Genomic DNA, 19,729 nt, shown 5'->3' with positions numbered 1-19,729 from the left:
GGAGATGTTTACCTCAGCTTAGAGAGTAAGGAAAAGCAAGCCAAGTCCTGTGGTCAAATCAAAGAAAACAGTTTTGCAGTTGCTCATTCTTGCAAATGGTAGCAGGCAACAACAATCTGTATTAGTCTTGTCTCATCAATCTTTGCGTTACTATGAATAACAGAGAAATTTACATGTTCTTGCCTTTAAGTAATTTTCAGCCTGTGTGTTTTACATGCTGCAAATATTTTCTTATTGATGTCCTGGAAATTTATGTAAACAAATAAAATGACCTTAGGGAACATTCAATTCAATTCAAAAATATTTTATTAATCCCAAAGGGAAATTAAATTAAATTAATTAATTAACATTGTTCTCTGACTGGTTTTTAGTAAGATAACGTATATCTCTTTACCTTCTGAAGCCTAGTTGTATGTTGTTAAAGATCTTGGGATTCTGGGTAGTTAGTTTAAACAGGTTTAAAAATGTTGTAAACTGCCTGGCAATAAAGATAATACAAGAAATGTATTAGGTACACACATTTTTTTCACTTTCAGTTTAGTGCAACATACCAAGTATTTTCAAGTCAATAACCCCAAGTGAGGTCATAAGTCACCTGTGTGAAAATCCAACTTAAGTTTAAATTCTTCTGTGATTTCACCAAGCCAACTCTCAAGTCATTAAAATTGTGACTTGAGTGCAAGTCTGGTGGCTCGAGTCTCCACCTCCATTTAGTAGGTTTGCGAGTTGGAGGTGGGGCGATGACCAAAACATTTTCAAAATGTTGAGTCTCGGTTTGTGGTACACTCCAAAATCCAAGGTTTGTTTATCGACCTTTTCCCTATAGAGCCAGTTTCCTAAAAATATTGTTTCACATCTCCTCCATAGACATTAATGCCAGTTCACTGGCATCAGCTAAGAATTTTTAGTTTTTTTATTTATTCATTTATCTTTTTTAGGATATTTAAGGAACTACATATCTAATATTTCCTACCTAACTCTACCTATACATCCATAGTAGTAGCAGCTCAACAACCTGTCTGGTGCTCTAAGCGTACAAAAAACACCACTCCAGTAAGTGTATTGAAAACTTGCCTCTGTTCAGTGTAGCACACGCCCCTTGCCTGTAACTTGTCAGATGTTATTAGTGTTAACAAGCAGATGCATTAGACCACAGAGACCTTTGATCTTCAGCGACCGGGTATGTTTGTGTTCATGTTACACTGATCGGGACAAATTACACTCTGCATAATAGGATGGACCGAATGATACTAATTTTACATGTGTGTATATGAGATGTTTGTTTGCTAAATGTAGCAAACAGCATCCATAATTCTGCTAGTAGAAAATCTTAACTGGAGGCGAGGAACATAAAGAGCAGGAGAACACGTTTCAGTTTTTGGATGCGTGCACGCAAACACACACACGCGCACACACACACACACACACACACACACACACACCCCACCACAGTGGCATCAGCATGCAGCTTTTTTCCCTCTCATTCTTCTCTCCAGTGGTGGTAAAGGCCAGATGTTTGTGCACACAATAAAAAGATGTGCACTCTGCCTTGGAAGGAGCATGCACTCCATTTATTTCTCCCTTGAGTCTAGGTGTCCATTGGATTGAGGAGGGGACGATAGAGAAAATAATCACAGAAAGAAAGGAGGGGGTTTCTGTGTCACAAAAACACAGGGACTGTTTCCTCCAAAGGGAGGGAAAGGCTGGGCAAATGTGGTGGGAGTAAGCGGAGGCAGAGTGAGGTGTGCACTCAGAGTCTGTGTGCAGCAGTAAGAGGAGAAGCCATGGCAGCTGCCTAACAGGACGGCAGGGAGAACTTCTAAAAACAAACTCTCGGTTAAATTGTGGTCCTGACGCAGCTTTGGAGGCCACATTCCTGACAGCCCGGACTGTCAGAGCAGTGGGAAGGAGCATAAGCCTGTCCACATCACAGGAGAGCTGGGCAGGAGCCATGAAGTACAGACCTTTGGTAAGAAGGAGGGGTGGGGGTGGTGTTCTAGATGCGATTAATTCAGGACATTGATCACAAAAGAGTCAGTTTTGGACTTGTTGGTTTTCAGTTAAGAATAATGGTTAAGAACGTATCTCTAGGATGGGAGTTACTTTGGTCTGACTTGTCAACTAAATTTTCTATGAGTTCCCACACTGTGCTTCCGATCGTGAGGCAATCTTGATGGTGCAATCTTGGACTTGACTGACACAGGTGAGCAGAGGTAACTTGTTGCTCACCTGTTCTGTATATTTTAAGTTTATGCCCTCTCAGCATCTTTAGACTTCTTGCATTATACTTGTTACACTGATGTTTGATCTATTTGATATCTGCAAGGGAGTGTCCTCACCTAAGAGTGTGTCTACGTGTGTGTGTTTGCAGTGCCCCAGGGCGAGGCAGTCACACAGTTGCTTTGCGTAGCTGTGCTGCATTCTTGGGCATTCACTGAACCTAAGAGTCAGTGTGTCAATGTGAAGCAGATTCTAACTGCTTTTTACTTGGGATATTGTGGGTCAGGACTTCTTTCGTGTTTTAGCACATTTCTGAACATCCATAGGGATTCCAGCCATATCAGAAGTCTTCTCTGAGCCTGCAGCAGGGTATGTATGTGCAAGACAGATAGCTGACACATGCCAGAGTTGCATATTACACCATGAAATTCTTGACACACTTGTCATTGTTGCCTGCAAGGCATTTGACTTCAGCTGAGAAAGTGGTTGATACTGGGATTGTCTCACTCTCTTCAGAGTTTCCTCGGCTGTCACTTTGTTGACTGCAACAAACTTTAGTTGTGGAAAGCTTTTATTTGCTCTGGACGGGCATGTAATCTGGCTGGAAGTAAAAAGTAATAATATGAAAGCCACAAAGCCTCTCTCCATGGAGTATCGTTGGGGTCAGGTAAGTTAGTGGCTTCTTGTGGATTGTATGAATGATAAATATTTCTTCACTCATGCCTATAATTGGTAACTTGTAGGTTAAAAGTGACTGTCCTTTCATTTTATAGGAGTGGAACATATTCTTTTAAAGGTTAAAGTTTCAGGAAAGTAGAGCTTCAGTGTTTTGCAGGGGTGTGGCAGGAGGTCTTGTGATTTCAAAACACCACATTATTTCTCATCAAAGTAATTTTTGTTTTTTATGAAGCACTATTTAGTTACTGTCAGTGACCTTGTTTGAAGTAAGTAAATTCCTTCATGTTAGAAGCTCTTATTTTGAAGTAAGAAAGGAAGCAGTTCTTGAGTTGCCTTGTTTTTTTGATTGTTAGCTAACAACACTGGATTACAAATGCATTGAGGAGACCCCCACCCCTTTTCATATTGTTTTCTGGCAGTATTTGCAGTAGAAAACAAATGGCAACACACAAAATGTTTCTGCTTTGCACCACAGTGCCACCGCTTTAGAACTGATACCTTTTACTTCTGGGAGATCATTTTATTTCCATGTACTTGTTCTGGTTTCACTCCTCTAAGAAGGCTAAAATAAACGCGATCAACGGTACACCAGGTTTTAATAAGAATGAAGAAAAAACGGGAGTTGCTTAGAATCAGTTTTGTAGCAAAAACGTGGGAGCATTTCAGCAGCTGGTGATGTTTTTTAACCCACATGCCCTCAGGTGGTTGGCTTAATTTTTGCAGCAGATAGCTCATTCTACCTGTCTGACTGCTCTGCAGAGCAGTTTTGCTCTGTGTGGAGAGAGATTTAAACTTGTTGGAGGTGGGTCGCCATGGTAATAATACTGAAAAAATCAAAAATCAGCAGGCTTGAATGCTGAGCATGTGAGCAGTGGGAGAACGCTTCGAGCATTGACAGATTTACCTGTATAGGCTTGTGGAATATTCTTTACAACACATTCACACAAGCCTGGCTAGACCATGGATGATTGGATGCTCTGCAACAGATCTTTGTAGTGTCTTTTTTAACCGCTTCCTTGTTTATAAGATCCTGTGGTTGACTTGTGATCCCAGCAAAACCAACTGCTCAGCATTGCTTTTTGGGTAACACTATTTGTGGCTTTACTTTAATTTTCACATGCATATGTTATGTGTTTTTTACATTCTTAAACATTGTATTCCAGTTGGCTGACATGCACTGAAACCTGATCTTTTTTCAGAGCCTTACTGTACACTACAACAATTATTGGAGAGTATCTAGCCATGATGTTCAAATATACTGTGTCTTGCAAAACTATTCCTAACTCTTAAACTTTTTCACATTTCATCATGTTACAACTCTAAACTTCAATGCATTTTTTTTGGAATTTTATGGATAGATCAACACAATAGAGAGCATAATTGTAAAATTGGGGTATGCATGCGTATTGACCTTTCAGTTGTAGCTCTGGCTGTGTATTTAGGGTTGTTGTCTTGTTGAAAGGTGAACCTCCGCTCCAGTCCCAACTCTGCTGCCTCTAACAGGTTTTCTTCCAGGACTGCTCTGTATTTAGCTCCATCCATCTTCCCATCAACTCTGACTAGCTTTCTTGTCTCTGGTGAAGAAAACAAAATCCCCACAGCATGATTCTGCCATCACCATGTTTCACCATGGGGTTGATATGTTCAGGGTAATAAGCAGTGTTACCCTTGGCACGTGCTTCAATGTGTTTTTTGTGTTGCCTACATGGCTTGCGGCAATCTCCAAATTATGGCTTTCTTTCAACAGTGGCTTACGTTTTGCCACTCTTCCATAAGGAATTAGATTTGTGTTTGGAGTTCACAACTAATAGTTGTCCTGTTGAAGGATTCTCCCACCTGAACTGTGGATCTCTACAGCTCCTCCAGAGTTATCATATTACTCTTGCTCACATCAATATCAATGTGTGTGATGTTATCACAAAGTACTAAAGGGATTTAATATTTTGGTGTATATAATATTTCAAGGAACCTTGCATCGGATACATGCCAATAATCTGACTGTATCGTAATTACATGTCTTCCTGATATATCGTGCACCTCTATTTACAGTTGTGCTAAATTCGATGGATTTCCGAATCACTGATTGGGCTTTGATCCTTGAGTTGTTTAAAATCTGAAATATTGTTTTATAACCTAACTCTGCTTCAGACTTCCCCTTCTCTTAAAAAGTTTTTTAAAAGCTGTTGATCCCTTTCCTTCCAGTTTATAATTATGCATGTCTTTGTGTTTGACTGTCGCAAAAAGATTCCAATAAAATACATAGAAGTTTGCAGTTGTAAGCCGACAAAATGTGAGAAAGTTCCAGGACTGTTAATACTTTAGCAAGGCAATTTTTTTTATCTGATGCATTGAACCTGCAGTGATAAACTTTAATAACCATCCTATCTAGGCGACTGTGGCTCAGCGGGGAGAGTAGTTGGAAAGTTGTGGGTTCGAGTCCAGCTTCCTCCTGTCTTATGTCGCTTAGCCTATGGGCAAGGCACTTAACCCCAACCTGCCTACTGATCCGTGTATTGGTATGTGAATGTGTGAGTGTTTTGAGAGTGTGAATGGCTGGATGTGACTCTAGTGCAAAGCATCTTCAGTGGTTGGTATGGCTAGACAAGCGCTACATAACCATCAATGTCTTCCAGACAAACAACAAAACAAATGCAGTTTGGCATATTTGTATAAAATGTACTGTTAGGAAAGCTTTCCTTATACTACATTTTAAAAAGATGAATCTGGCTTTCGGCCACTTAACTTGTATCATAATTTTTTTATGCTTTTCTACTGATTCTCCCGAATTTATGGAGCTGCAAAGCTGCAACAAGTCAAGTCAAGTTTATTTATATAGCGCTTTTCAGCAACAAGGCACTCAAAGCGCAAAGTAGATTATCCATTTACAGTAATTTTACTGCACATAAATTGCACCTTTAGAAGGCAATGCTTTTTTTTACTTTATAGACAAAGGTGTTTTGGCCTGTTTAACTACGGTTTTAATGTAATGTACATGAACATATAGTATAGATCAGTGGGCAATCAGTGCTAAGAAGTGCTTAATGTTGGAACAGTGACACAGTAGTGGTAATAATAACAGTAGATCACTTCAATCTGTCCAACTGATGTTAAGATATTTCTATCTGAACCATAACGATTCAAACAATCAACCATCTCAGAAGAGGGGCACCTTTACAGCTCTCCTCCCTCTAACCTGCCTCCGAGCTGCTTTGTTTGCTGAACATGATTTGGAAAACATGACGACATGTTTTGGGCAGGCACGTACGCCGCGTGTTCCTGAAACCGGGTGGAGGTCCATAGTACCCTCAGGAAAGCCAAACAGTGAAAGAAAAACTGGGAAACAATGAAGTAACGGGGCGAGTGGAACAGTCTGAACAAGGAGTAAATGTTAATGAGATGTGTTTAAAGGTGAAGACAAGGGGAGCGTATGGAAATATGTCACCCACTATGCATAGACTGTCCAGTTTTAAAGCATAGCAATATATGTTAATCAATGTAAATTTTTCTACAATAAATACTTCCTTCCCATTGTGCTAAAACGCCCGCTCTGCTCAGTCAGCTCAGTCTTTCCCAGGACGAATCCTCAGAGGAGGAAGTCGTGTTTCCAGCTACAGGAACAGATCCTTGGTTAGATTCAAAAATCCAAACCTTTAAAATAGCTGAGGGAACATAGAAGTTCTCTCCCCAAACTACAATACCTGATACCTCACATTGTCTTTACTGGGAGGTGAGAAGAGCAAATTAAAAGTGTCAAAGTGATGACTGATCACAAGGATCTTTAAACACACGACTGTAACGACACACACACACACAGACACACACACACACATCTGCTGTTTTCTGTGTGAAACAATAGGTCACCAGAGCTCACATTGTCCAAACAGAGCAGAGATAAAGTTACATGTCAACACACAATAAAAAGGATGTCAGAACTTCTTCTGAGGAGATTGAATCAGATTGGTTGTATCCTGGATGTGTGCCATTTAAAGACATTGAGCTTTGATTTTGACCTAAAAGAGGGACAACAGTGAAAGCTGGAATGAGCATCAGGAGAGAGGTGAGTCAGCTCCAACAGCCATCCTCCCTGCCAGCCAAGCCACTTGCCTCTTTGAGAGGCTGTAAAGATAAATTACAGAGTGGTTCAGTTAATTAAAAAGCACAAATGCAGCAGGCAGTGTTAGCTAATGTTATTAGGCTCAGCGAGCTGCTGTTTGTGCCAGGTTTGTTATCCTGATGTTTGACTGTCCATTCAGGGACACGGACTGACACAAGCTCGTGAAGGCTGACTGAGCACTTTGGACTCTTTTCAAAAGCTGGGATCAAACATGTTTCTGCATACTATGGTGAAATCTGAACAAGATGCAGTGATGGTGTGTGTGTGTCTGCTCCGCCAAGATTATAATTGGCCAGCTGTTGTATTAAGATGGCTGCAGTTTGGAATTTCTGGGAGGACTGTTAACTTTCCAGGAGAGTTTAAACAGGGTGATGGAGCTGAACTTGAGACATAACCTAGCATCCATCATGTTCTCCTGCGATTTTTTTTTTTCCCTCTCCTGTGTTTCTCCCTCTTCTCTCACTCAGCTCTAATTAATATGTTCTCTCCTCCCTAAAGCCTTCTCATCTCTTTCTCGATCCGAGTCCTCATTGTGGTCTCCTGAGGGAGAAGTCTGCTGCACTGCCTAACACAACAACAACACCTGCTGTGCTACTGTGCGTGTTTTGCACCCCTGCCCTGTCCTCAGACTGGCTCCCTGCAACACAACTTATTTTAGTTTGCGCCCTGTACTGCTGAGTGCATGTTAACCATGGATGTCGGTAACTTGTCCAATCTAATGCGGAAATCTCAAGCCACTATTTTAGAAAACGGCTTCCTGGGCAAACGCCTCGATGAGCTGAGACATGTGAGTGCTGTGCTCTGACTTCACACTTCTAATGCTAAATTTGTTTTGTGTACTGTTTTTTTTTTTTTTTAAGTGAAACCTGGGTGGACTTCTTTTTGCACTCTGAGACAAAAACACTTCCCCCCACATCTGGGCAAGGCTTGATCTCTCGTTTTTAGAAGTGGGAAGTTCACTCACAGAACATTCTTAAAAACGTGGAGGGTCTGGAAACAGAAAATGCTGTTTTGTTTTTGTGTTTCAGAGAACCGGAGGCCTTTAAAGTGCTTTGTCGTTGATTTTCGTGTACATAAAAGCACAGTTTACCAAGTACTTTTATTCATTTTAACCTGTGTAGATTTGTTGTTATCATTGGAATATTGAACATGACAGGTCAAAGCATCCATACCTCCTTACTAGAGATGCTCCGATCAGAGATTTGTGGCTGATTTATGTTCTGTTTTGCAGTAGGGTATTTTATAGTTTTTCTAGATGTTAATGAGTAGGGTTAGTATTTTCCAAACAATTTTGAACCTAACCTAACTGAAGAGATTGTTAAATCATTAAACAGCGCCCTATATAAGAGCAAACAGCTGGTGTAAATTTATAGCTATTTCATAAGAGTTGGCCAATAGTTTCTCTCTTGGACTCGCCTGTATATGTGCTGAGAAGTCATGTTTTTATGCACTTATCAGTGTACACCCTCTTCTTTCTACTTGTTTGAACAGTTTTTCCTCTGACCAGTGTACAGTGTGTCTTTAAAGTGAGTGGATGTTTTATCAGCTGTCGTAAGCATTTAGTGCATATACTGACCATGATTTAAGAATATAGCTTAATGGGCCATTAATGGGCAGTCTCAAATTGTTTGTTTTTGCTGTCAGAGAAGCATATTGGAAGAATTTCAGAACAAGAGCAGCTTTATTATACATTTGACCCTATTAAAAGACAACATATGTAATTACAGAAAAATTAAAGGGAAGTGAGATGATGCCAATAAAAGATCTGAGACCAGATTGCAAATACTAAGTGACAATACAGTGAATATGCTGTTTAACCAACAACATTACCTTCCAACATTTAACAGTTTTTTTTGTAAAATTGATCTCCTACAAAATGCTAAATGTTGGGGCTTTAAGTTTACTTTCCATTTACCTTCATCTGCTGTAATTCTGGTTCTACAGGCAACGTTTTCTTCATCTGCTGGTTAACTTTCAGTAAGGTCATAGTGTTATTTGCTCATTACCTTATCAACCTATTTCTGTTTTTATTAGTTGGATTTATTCATCAGAAACCAACTTTGTATTTATTTTAATTTTCATTAACAAACATGCTGATTCCTTCCTGCTCTTGTTTCAGGTGGCGGCGAGTGACGGGGTCCGGGCGATGATGGAGTCGGCCCTGACAGCCAGAGACCGGGTGGGGGTGCAGGATTTCGTCCTGCTGGAAAACTACACCAGCGAGGCGGCTTTCATAGAGAACTTGCGAAAACGCTTCAAGGAAAACCTGATCTACGTGAGTAACTTATTCCTGTCCTGATTTATGAGCTCATTGAGGTTTTAGTGTCATGTTTTCTCCAATAAGGCATTTTAGGTGTATTACCAGGAGGTATAATGAACTCCCGCAGCAAATATAAAAATACAGATTATTTCTTTTTCTGGTGAAGAAAGCCTAAGCAATCACTATGAAGGGTTAGGGTTAGGTGAGTGCTTTAAGGTGGACTGCCCATAACTGTTTTCATGACTCTTATTTTTGAAGTTAGAAATAAAGTAGTTCTTGAGATGTGCTGTCAGAGTCGACCAATGAGGATTCTGTTGGATTTTCTGACAAACACTCAGTTAAGTAAGCATAAGACGAATTAAAGTTCTTTAAAACCCAGTTTAAGATTTCTGAAATTATTATTCTAATCGTGAAAACCCAAAAAATAGATTTCATTTATTCCTATTTTTTTATTTTTTATTTTATTTTATTTTTTCTCTTTCCGTAGCTAAATATATTGTTAGATCCTTAATTTGCACACATAACAGGTTTGTTGACATTTTCTTTCTTCTCGTAGAACCGTTGTCAAAAACCCTTTGTTTATTGCAATGTGGTGACAGTTATGTTCCCTTTTCCATAGACCTACATTGGTTCTGTGCTGGTGTCGGTAAACCCATACAAAGACCTGGAGATCTACACCAAGAACCACATGGAGCGATACCGTGGTGTCAACTTCTACGAAGTTTCCCCACACATGTAAGTGCGCAGATCTCTCAGCATGCAGCCACAGAATATTCATACACATACGCCATGCTCACAAGGTCTCACTGTGTTTTTCTCTATTAGTCAAACTGTCAGCATGCAAGACGTCATGGCTGCAGGCTGAGTGTTTGTTTGAAAGGTTGCCACAGGAATGGTCAGGGAATTCCCTTTAAATCCTCACAGAACCCGAAGACCCGCAGTGAAACAATTCAGCACATTATAAAGAGTCAGAGTGGCCTAGCTGAAACGTTTCACAAGCATTTGCTCTTATGTTGTCTGCACTCCAGCATGTGGCCAAATGTTTGCTCTCCCTGGGGGTAGGAAGAGAGATGTGCTTCAGCACGGAGAGGAGGTTAGAAGACGACGGGGTGGGGGGAGGGGTGCTGGAATGAAAAGTAAGCAAATGTTGGTACCAGTCAAGAGGTTTCCTCCCTCAAGAGGGAATTCCTCTGACCCGTACACAACCCCCGCTCAGCCTCAGGTGTTGAACACGAACTGTACCGTTACAAGTGCCGCAGCGTTCCAGCTGCTGCTTTTTATCTTTCACCAATTAGTCTGCTGTCAGAAATGTGTCAGAACATGCTGAAATAACAAAGCCAGGAAGATAGCATCCCAGAGCTGATGAATGGCTGTGTAACTACAAGCTGGGTTTCACTCTGGGCTTTAAGATTAATGGTCCAACTCTGACAGGCTATCATATGACACATTCTAAACATGAATTTTCCAAACTCAATATTTTCTTTAACACATTATCATGCAGTAATGGTGTACATCACTCTCATTGTGGACACTTTCTGTTTTTCTAAATCTTTTAATTCCATTTGTTGATTTTGGTACTGAACTAATACACATGGAAAGGTCCCTCTTCAACGAATGGATTATTTGGACTCAAAGCTCCTACTAGTCTGTGAATGGCTTGGGATCCCCCAAAATGAGCTGGAGAGTATTATGACGGAGCAGAATATTTGGGATTCCCTCCTGGTACCCGATCTTAGATGATGACCCTTTGGTACAGAGATGCATCACTAAGAGCTTTGTGAATTTCCAATTGCTGGTTTTTGATTCCTGATCTGAGCAGTCATTAAAAATTCATATTTCTAAAAGAGGCGGAGATGGGCACAGCACTGGTGGCGCAGGGGGTTAAGTGTGCAAACCATGTACAGAGGCCTTAGTCCTCGATGCAAGCTGTTGCGAATTTGAGTCCCAGCCACACTGTTTCCTCTCTAATTACTTTTGAAAAATGTGAAAAATAAAGGCTGCCAGTGCCTAAAAACAAACATACCTTGGAAATGACAGTTGAAAGCTTTTGTGTGTTTAAATGTGAGCATGGCTAGTATTAATTACTCACCATCTCTATGTGTATTATATAGAGAAGTGGTTCTCAATCCTGGTCCTCAGGCCCCACTGTCCTTCATGTTTTAGATGTGTCTCTGCTTCAGCACACCTGATACTGAAAATAGTGAACTTAGAGCCTTTTAAATACACTTAACTGAATATTACAGATTATGAGCTTTTTAACACGCGCTTCGCTGTTTTTGGGCTTTCTAAGTTGAATGAGGGTCTTTCTATCACCATCCTAGGATAAACTGAAACATTTTCTTTTCCTCTAAGACATAAATCATGTTCAAATCTTCCGATCACTTGACGTCCTCCACTTGTGCAGATATGCGGTGTCAGACAATGCGTACCGCTCCATGAGGACAGAGAGGAAGGACCAGTGCATCCTGATCTCAGGGGAGAGCGGTGCTGGGAAGACAGAGGCTTCCAAGAAGATACTGCAGTACTACGCTGTCACCTGTCCAGCCAGCGAGCACGTGCAGACCATCAAAGACCGTCTGCTGCAGTCCAACCCAGTGCTGGAGGTGAGATACCGCAGAATTTAGGACAGAATTAAGGAGAGATTAGTTCTCAGAGAAATTCTTAATAGTTTGTACAAGTAGATTTCTAAACAATCCCTTGTGAATATCTTTCACTCTTTTTTCATTTTCACTTTTTTTTTCTTTCTTCTACTTCTATCTTTATCACCTTCCCTCATCTGCACTATCTTGTTATCTTTATGCCATAATCCATCACTTGTCACTCCTGTCCTTCTCTTTCCTTATCTACTGTTTTATCCTTCCCTCCCCTCCCTTCCCACTCCCTTCCCCCCCAGGCCTTTGGTAATGCCAAGACCTTGCGTAACGACAATTCTAGCCGCTTTGGCAAGTACATGGACATTCAGTTTGACTTCAAGGTGAGTAACAAGCAGTCAAACATTTCCAAAATCCATTAATATTGAGAAAGTAATTGAAAATATATTTCTGAGAGAACGATTAACCTAAGACATCTTATGACCATACATCCCCCCTTTTTTATGAGTTCACAATATATTTCATGGACAACAAAATCCCTCTGGAACCTGCATGTTTTATTACACCTCAGTACCCCAGCCTTACCCAATCCTCCTCTTCCTCCTTCTCCTCGTCTTCTTTCCACCTCCGTACCTGGCCTCTGTCCCGTCGACAGGGAGCTCCCGTCGGTGGCCACATCATCAACTACTTGCTGGAGAAGTCCCGGGTGGTCCACCAGAACCACGGGGAGAGAAACTTCCACATTTTCTATCAGATAATCGAAGGGGGAGAGGAGGACCTGCTGAGACGGCTCGGCCTGGAGAGAAACACTCAGCATTATCAGTACCTGGTCAAGGTGAGGGTGGAAGATCTCCACTGGTGTATATACTATCTATATACTATATACTATCGCTCATTGCATAATGTGTTCATAGAGAGCCTTGTAAAAAGACTTAACACTTCAAATGACCCTGAAATCACCATTGCCACTTTGAAACAGTGTGATTGCTGCTACATGCTGGGCGACACTTTTCTTCAGCAAGAACAACAAAGCTAGGCAGAGTTGATGGAAAGATGGATAGAGGCAAAAACAGGGCAATCGTTGAAGAAAACCACTTAGAGGCTGTGAAAGACTTAAGACTCAGGTGGAAGTTCACATACTAGTACTAGAGCACAACCCTTATGATCAACCAGTTCTGTTAGAATGGCCCAGCCAAAGTCCAAACATAACTTTAATTGAGAATGCTTTCCATCCAGTCTGAGTTTGAGCTATTTAGCAAATATGAATGAGCAAGAATTCCCTAACCCTAGATGTACAAAACAGGTAGAGCGTACCCGAAAAGACTTGTTGTAGTTGCAGAGGTAGGTGGTTCTACAAAGTATTGACTCGCTTGGGCTGAATACAAATGCATGCTGCACATTTTAGATTATTATTAGCAACTAAAATTCCTTCCACTTTACAGTTATGTTCACTTGGTGTTTGTGTATCACATAAAACCTAATGAAATATGTTTAATCATGTGATAATCTTTTGGAAGGCATGTAGCTTTAGTGCTACATGCTAAATCCACTTGAGCAAAATGTCATTTGGTTTTTCTAACCTCCCTTAATGCTGTTAGTCTGTACTGAACGTCTGCCTCTTTGTCCCAGTGGGGGGGGGGGCAAGTTAATAGGCTCTGAGCGAAGAATGCTCAGTGCAGTGGGAAAGGCTTTTCTCAGAGGACAAATCTTTCTTAAGGGACTGGCTGAACACTCTCTTTCACACAAACTCTCTCCATCATCTAAACAAAAGCACTTTCCACCTGTGTTTTCCTTAGTAGGTGTTTGCATTGCATACACACAGGTGTTTAGCTGTAAGCAACTGTTTGCACGTCACCTGCCCTGGGAATTTCTGCCTTACATGTTTAGGACATCATCTGTTCTTCATTTGATTTCCAAATTTTTGCTTAATTTGTTTGATGTGTCCCACAGGGCAACTGTCCCAAAGTGAGCTCCATCAGCGATCGTAGTGACTGGAAGGTGGTGAGAAAAGCCCTGACTGTCATCGGCATTAATGATGACGAGGTGGAGGTGAGTAACAAACAATACAATTATGGCAAAAAGAAAGTCAGACACTTTTTTACCGTTCGTTTTTTGTATCAGAAGACAAACTATAATCTGGTCCTTACTAGGTATTAAATATCTCGATATGTAACCTCAGGCCAACCACAACCCAAGAAATAATAACAGTAGCTGAACCAAATTGCTGAGGTATTCTGCGTACTTGTGTGCTTTATCTCTTGTTTTGTGGTTTTTGAGCTGCATTTGCCCTGCTTTAAAGAACCAGATCACACCTTGTCTTAAAACAACACAACACAGGAGCTCAAAGAACATCTAGTAACTTTTTATCTTGCCTCTTCCTATTTATTTATTTATTTGTGTCAGACCGTGGGCATTGTGGGAATATAATCTAGCTGTTTATGTGACAAAGTTCGAACAAGCTTTATATTTAACTACTGCTACACTTAAAGTTCCTCTTTATGCTGATGATCCTTTTTTTGTGTTTTTTTTTTTACCTAAAAAGGCTTTCAATAAAAATATATTAAGCAAAAGAAAAATAATTAAGCTAGAAGAACTTTTAACCATTGCATCAGCTTAGACGGAGCCTTCGTTGTTCCTGAGGCCGTTTTTGTCTTTTTGCGGATGTCTTTTAGACAGAACAGTGTGTGTAGCTGTTATTATTTAGTTAGAAGTCACTTTTGCTCAACGTGGGAGTCTTCCAACATATTCATGACTCTGGGTTTGCTTCCAAAGCTCCTCTTGCAGCTCCCGCTGCTTAGAGAGTCAGCAGCAGGTGTGAGAGTGTGCGCGTTGCTACATTCCTGACCCGATCTTTGTCCAGTTTTTAATCGAAAGAAGAGCTTATCAGTTGAGCTGCTCATAAAGATAGCTTCAATCTTATTGTGCTGCCGCCTTTTATCCCCTCACCTTTGTTCCCTTTATGTCCTCCTGCAGCTCATCTTTTTCACTGCATCCTCTTTTAATGTTTTTTTCTGTACAGGAACTGCTGAACATAATCGCCAGCGTGCTACACCTTGGTAACGTGCAGTACAGCGAGGAAGAAAGCTACACCCACATCACTTCGGACATACAAATAAAGTACCTGGCCAGGGTAAGACTAAACTGAGCATGATCATGAACGTTCAAGATCAACCAATAAAACTTTCACAAGTACATCAAAGTCCTTACGAGGAAATGAAAGGAAACTAGATACAACCAGACACCATGCAGAATATGACTCTGACTTTAAATGCTTTAGAGATGGTGAATTTCTCAAAACCACAGTTTAGCATTATTATCAGACATGCTGACAGCGTTGTTCCTGGTCTTTTACCGGATCGGCTGACATTTTGCTGACACCAAATTCTAAGTTTGGAGGTTTTATTGTAGGTTTACATGCTATTTTTTTCAGAATGGAATCCAGTGTCTCAGTATAAGAGGTTACAATAAAGATTACAAATTAGTCTTTCTTTTATTATTATTACATTTATTAATTTTTTAGATTTTCTCGTACTCGTACCCGTCGTCTTCCGCTTATCCGGGACCGGGTCGCGGGGGCAGCAGGCTCAGCAGAGATTCCCAGACGTCCCTCTCCCCAGACACCTCCTCCAAGGCGTTCCCAGGCCAGCCGAGAGACATAGTCCCTCCAGCGTGTCCTGGGCCGTCCCCTGGGCCTCCTGCCGGTGGGACGTGCCTGGAACACCTCCCGAGGAAGGTGTCCAGGAGGCATCCGGTATAGATGCCCGAGCCACCTCAACTGGCTCCTCTCGATGTGGAGGAGCAGTGGCTCTACTCTGAGCCCCTCCCGGATGGCCGAGCTCCTCACCCTATCTCTAAGGGAGTGCCCGGCCACCCTATGGAGGAAGCTCATTTCAGCCGCTTGTATCCAGGATCTCGTTCTTTCGGTCATGACCCAAAGTTCATGGCCATAGGTGAGGGTAGGAACGTAGACCGACCGGTAAATCAAGAGCTTCGCTTATCGGCTCAGCTCTCTCTTCACCACAACGGACCGGCACAGCGCCCCCATTACTGCGGCAGCCACACCGATCCGTCTGTCGATCTCCCGCTCCATTCTTCCCTCACTCGTGAACAAGACCCCGAGATACTTAAACTCCTTCACTTGAGGCAGGAACTCCCCGCAGGAACTCCCCTCCAACCTGAAGAGGACAAGCCACCCTTTTCCGGTCGAGAACCATGGCCTCGGACTTGGAGGAGCTGATCCTCATCCCAGCCGCTTCACACTCGGCTGTGAACCGCCACAGCGCATGCTGTAGGTCTTGGCTAGAGGGGGCCAGCAGGACCACGTCATCCGCAAAAAGAAGAGATGAAATCCACTGGTCCCCAAACCAGACCCCCTCCGGCCCTTGGCTGCGCCTAGAAATCCTGTCCATAAAAGTTATGAACAGGACCGGTGACAAAGGGCAGCCCTGCAGGAGTCCAACATGCACCGGGAACAGGTCCGACTTAGTGCCGGCAATGCGGACCAAACTCCTGCTCCGCTCGTACAGGGACCGGATGGCCCCTAATAAAGGGCCCCCGATTCCATACTCCTGGAGCACCCCCCACAGGGCATCATGAGGGACACAGTCGAATGCTTTCTCCAGGTCCACAAAACACATGTGAACCGGTTGGACAAACTCCCATGAACCCTCGAGCACCCTGTAGAGGGTATAGAGCTGGTCCAGTGTTCCACGGCTGGAACTATGTGGTGTTTAACTAAAGCAGAGATTTCAGCATTGAAAGGGTAGGGAAATGTATATAATCTTACTTATCGGTCATAGCGGCAATATTAATATTGACTATCAATATTGGCCCAAATTGTGATATCGGTGCATCCCTAGTCAAAGCCTTTCTTTAGATGCATCCTATGTCTTTTATGGTCATTTGGTGTACTCAAATTCAATTCAAATCAGTTTATTTATATTTCTCTAATTCACAAAAGATCATTTTAAGGCACCTTAGAAGACATCTAGTTATCTCCAATATATGGAAATTTATCGGTCAAATTCATACCAATCCAGACATATAGACCGAGTCAGATTCTATTGCATAGAGACAGAGTACATTGTAATTGTAAATGAAAGTAGCTGAATTCAGTTGATCATACTAACAGTTGTCTTTCTAAGGTAGTGGTGTCCAATTTCAGCCCTAAAGGCAGTTTTTAGGCTCCAACACAGCAGAGTCAAATGGTTGGATTACCTCCTCAGCAAGTTACTTAGCTCTGCAGAGGCCTACTAATGAACCATTCATTTGATTCAGGTGTGTTGTGAATTAAGGCAAGATCTAGATGCTAAAGTAAACCATGCAGGATACCGGCCCTTCAGGACTGAGTTTGTACACCGCTGTGCTAAGGAAACCTAGCCATGCAGTTATTTGGGGATTTGAATGCCTTCATGTATTTTCCCTTAAACCACCACATATTAATTTTCCATTATTTCTCAGCATGTTTGCCTCTACATGTCGCAGGTGCTGTCAGATTATCTCCTCTCTTCTTCTGTTGACTCATAATGTGAAAACAGCAGATTTGGGGATTTGATCATTTACGTCCCTCGGTTGATTTTTCACCTGTGATTTGTTGTCCTTGCCAACCACAGACATAATAAGCAGTCAGCACAGACTATGCTCCTAATGCTGAATGGCCTGACGTCTGTCTGTTTACTGGAGGAGGTGGATTAGTCACTGATGAGACTGTTGGTGTGTGTGTGTGTGTGTGTGTGTGTGTGTGTGTGTGTGTGTGTGTCTGTGTCCTAATGTTGTGCTTTTCCAGTTGTTAGGAGTGAATGGGACGGTGCTGACAGAGGCACTCACACATAAGAAGATAATTGCCAAGGGAGAGGAGGTAGGTTTAGATACACACTGTCATTGTGTGATAAGCACATGTATACAAAGCTTTCCGGTCTGTGTAATGTCTGCTCTGGTTCAACATAATAATATTGCTACATGTGTAAGTGTCCCAGCTCAGCTTCCCAGCTCTGTTGCATGCTGTGTGTTTGTTCAGCTTGTTAGCCCTCTGAACCTGGAGCAGGCGTCTTCTGCTCGAGATGCTCTGTCCAAGGCTGTGTATGGACGCACCTTCACGTGGCTGGTCAACAAGATCAATGCTTCACTGGCGTACAAGGTACAAACGCACTGAAACCAAACCATACTGCTGAGAGGATCGCCTTCATTCTGTAGCTAGACAGTGCCATCTTGTGGCCACAACTCAGTTATACTGCATAAATAAATACTGATCTTATAATTATCATTTCAAAGCCAGATTGCATGAATGTCCTTGACGATAATAATGACAATAATACTAGTCTTAGATTTTGGCTGCAAACGATGAGTTTTTACTCTGTATCTCTAACAGGATGAATCTCTTAAGAACTCTTCTGTTATTGGCCTGCTGGACATCTATGGCTTTGAGGTCTTCCAGCACAACAGGTACAGACAGTGTCACTGAAAAGGAGACATGGCAAACATTGTGGACACACAACCCATGTTTTTCTGTGTTCGAGCATGATGATTAGCTGTATTTTCATAGTTTATCTATTAAGGGCTACTCTAACATATAAACAGGTTTGCTTGCCTTGCAAAAGTATTCATAGTTAAAATAGACATTTTTGTCACCTTACAACCACAAAATTCAAGGTATGCTATTGAGGTTTGATCTGCTAGACCAACACAACATTCGGCATAATTAATTGCCCAGTGGAAGGAAAAGGATGCTGTCACCTTCATGTATGTTTAGGGTTTTTGTCCTGCTGGAGGAATATCCTTTGCTCCAGTCTCAAGCCTTTTGGAGCCTCTAACAGGTTTTCTTCCAGAATTCTCCGATATTTAGCTCCACTTATCTTTCCCCACAGGATGATGCTGCCACCACCATGGCACTCTGTTTGGAGACTGTGTTTAGAGTATTAAGTGTTGATAGCATTTTGCATGCAGACTACTTCTACTGTTGTTTCTTCTGACCAGAGTATGTTCTTCCACTTTTGATTAGTACCTACATTTCTTAGTGCAAACAGCTGAGTTTTTTCCTCCCACTCATTCATAAAGGTCAAATTTGTGGACTGCATGAATAATAGTTTTTGTGTTGACTGATTTCCCCACTTAGGCTGTGTATCTCTGCAGCTCCTCCAGAGTTACCATAGATCTCTTGGCTGCTTCCCAGAGTGATGCTCTCCTTGCCCAACCCCTCAGTTTTGGTTGGCAGCTAAGTCAACCTAAACTCTTTCCATTTTAGATTGATCAGAGCTCTAAGAGAAGCTAAAGCTGTGGATATTGTTTAATAACCTAAACCTGCTTCAAATTTCTCCAGAACTTTCTCCCTGACCTGTCTGATGTGCTCCTTGGTCTTCATGATGCTGTTTGTTCTAGAAATCTTTTCATTTCACCTTAGAATTATGTTATTTTGTGTTGGTCTGTCACATAAAATCCCAATCAAATCTGAGGTTTATGGTTGTAACTTGACAAAATGTGAAAAGGTTTGAGGGTTCTGGGTACTTTCGCAGCCCTAGGCGATTTCCTTTATTTAGATGTCCCTGAACCCTTAAAAAAATCAACCTGCAACACAGTCTCAGTGTAAAGTATTGATATGCGCTGTGCCTGATCTTCCTGATTTTCTATGTACTGCAGCTTCGAGCAGTTTTGCATCAACTACTGTAACGAGAAGCTGCAGCAACTTTTCATTGAGCTCACCCTGAAGTCAGAGCAGGAGGAGTACGAAGCTGAAGGCATCACGGTCAGTCACACACCCCGCTATCCAAACAGTAATGTGTAATGTGACCTTGTGAGTCAGCTGATCACTATGTTGATCTGGGGAATCAGTCTGTGTAGTAGTTCCATCTGATCACCTTCTATCATCACTGT

The 19,729-nt window shown here is 41.8% G+C and overlaps 1 protein-coding gene across 7 annotated transcripts in view; it reads left to right on the top strand.

Moving 5' to 3' along the window:
- Positions 1-19,729, top strand: part of LOC124883963 (unconventional myosin-Ic-like) — a 60,758-nt gene that overhangs the window by 25,458 nt on the left and 15,571 nt on the right. For 2 of the 7 annotated variants that reach the window (XM_047391476.1, XM_047391479.1), the window contains exons 2-12: positions 9,132-9,287; positions 9,892-10,007; positions 11,677-11,875; positions 12,166-12,246; positions 12,519-12,698; positions 13,814-13,912; positions 14,883-14,993; positions 17,649-17,720; positions 17,880-17,999; positions 18,231-18,304; positions 19,496-19,601. In XM_047391476.1, coding sequence (XP_047247432.1) covers positions 9,132-9,287; positions 9,892-10,007; positions 11,677-11,875; positions 12,166-12,246; positions 12,519-12,698; positions 13,814-13,912; positions 14,883-14,993; positions 17,649-17,720; positions 17,880-17,999; positions 18,231-18,304; positions 19,496-19,601 — 1,314 coding nt within the window. Of the gene's footprint in view, positions 1-1,763; positions 1,970-2,083; positions 2,204-2,440; positions 2,590-2,772; positions 2,888-7,677; positions 7,800-9,131; positions 9,288-9,891; positions 10,008-11,676; positions 11,876-12,165; positions 12,247-12,518; positions 12,699-13,813; positions 13,913-14,882; positions 14,994-17,648; positions 17,721-17,879; positions 18,000-18,230; positions 18,305-19,495; positions 19,602-19,729 lie in introns of those variants that run through there. The other 5 variants (XM_047391478.1, XM_047391481.1, XM_047391480.1 and 2 more) reach the window with 5 other exon arrangements.

The sequence above is a fragment of the Girardinichthys multiradiatus genome, chromosome 18, assembly GCF_021462225.1.
Source record: "Girardinichthys multiradiatus isolate DD_20200921_A chromosome 18, DD_fGirMul_XY1, whole genome shotgun sequence".
Taxonomy (NCBI): domain Eukaryota; kingdom Metazoa; phylum Chordata; class Actinopteri; order Cyprinodontiformes; family Goodeidae; genus Girardinichthys; species Girardinichthys multiradiatus.
The sequence above is the reverse complement of the archived record's forward strand: the minus strand, read 5'-3'. Positions and strand labels throughout refer to the sequence as shown.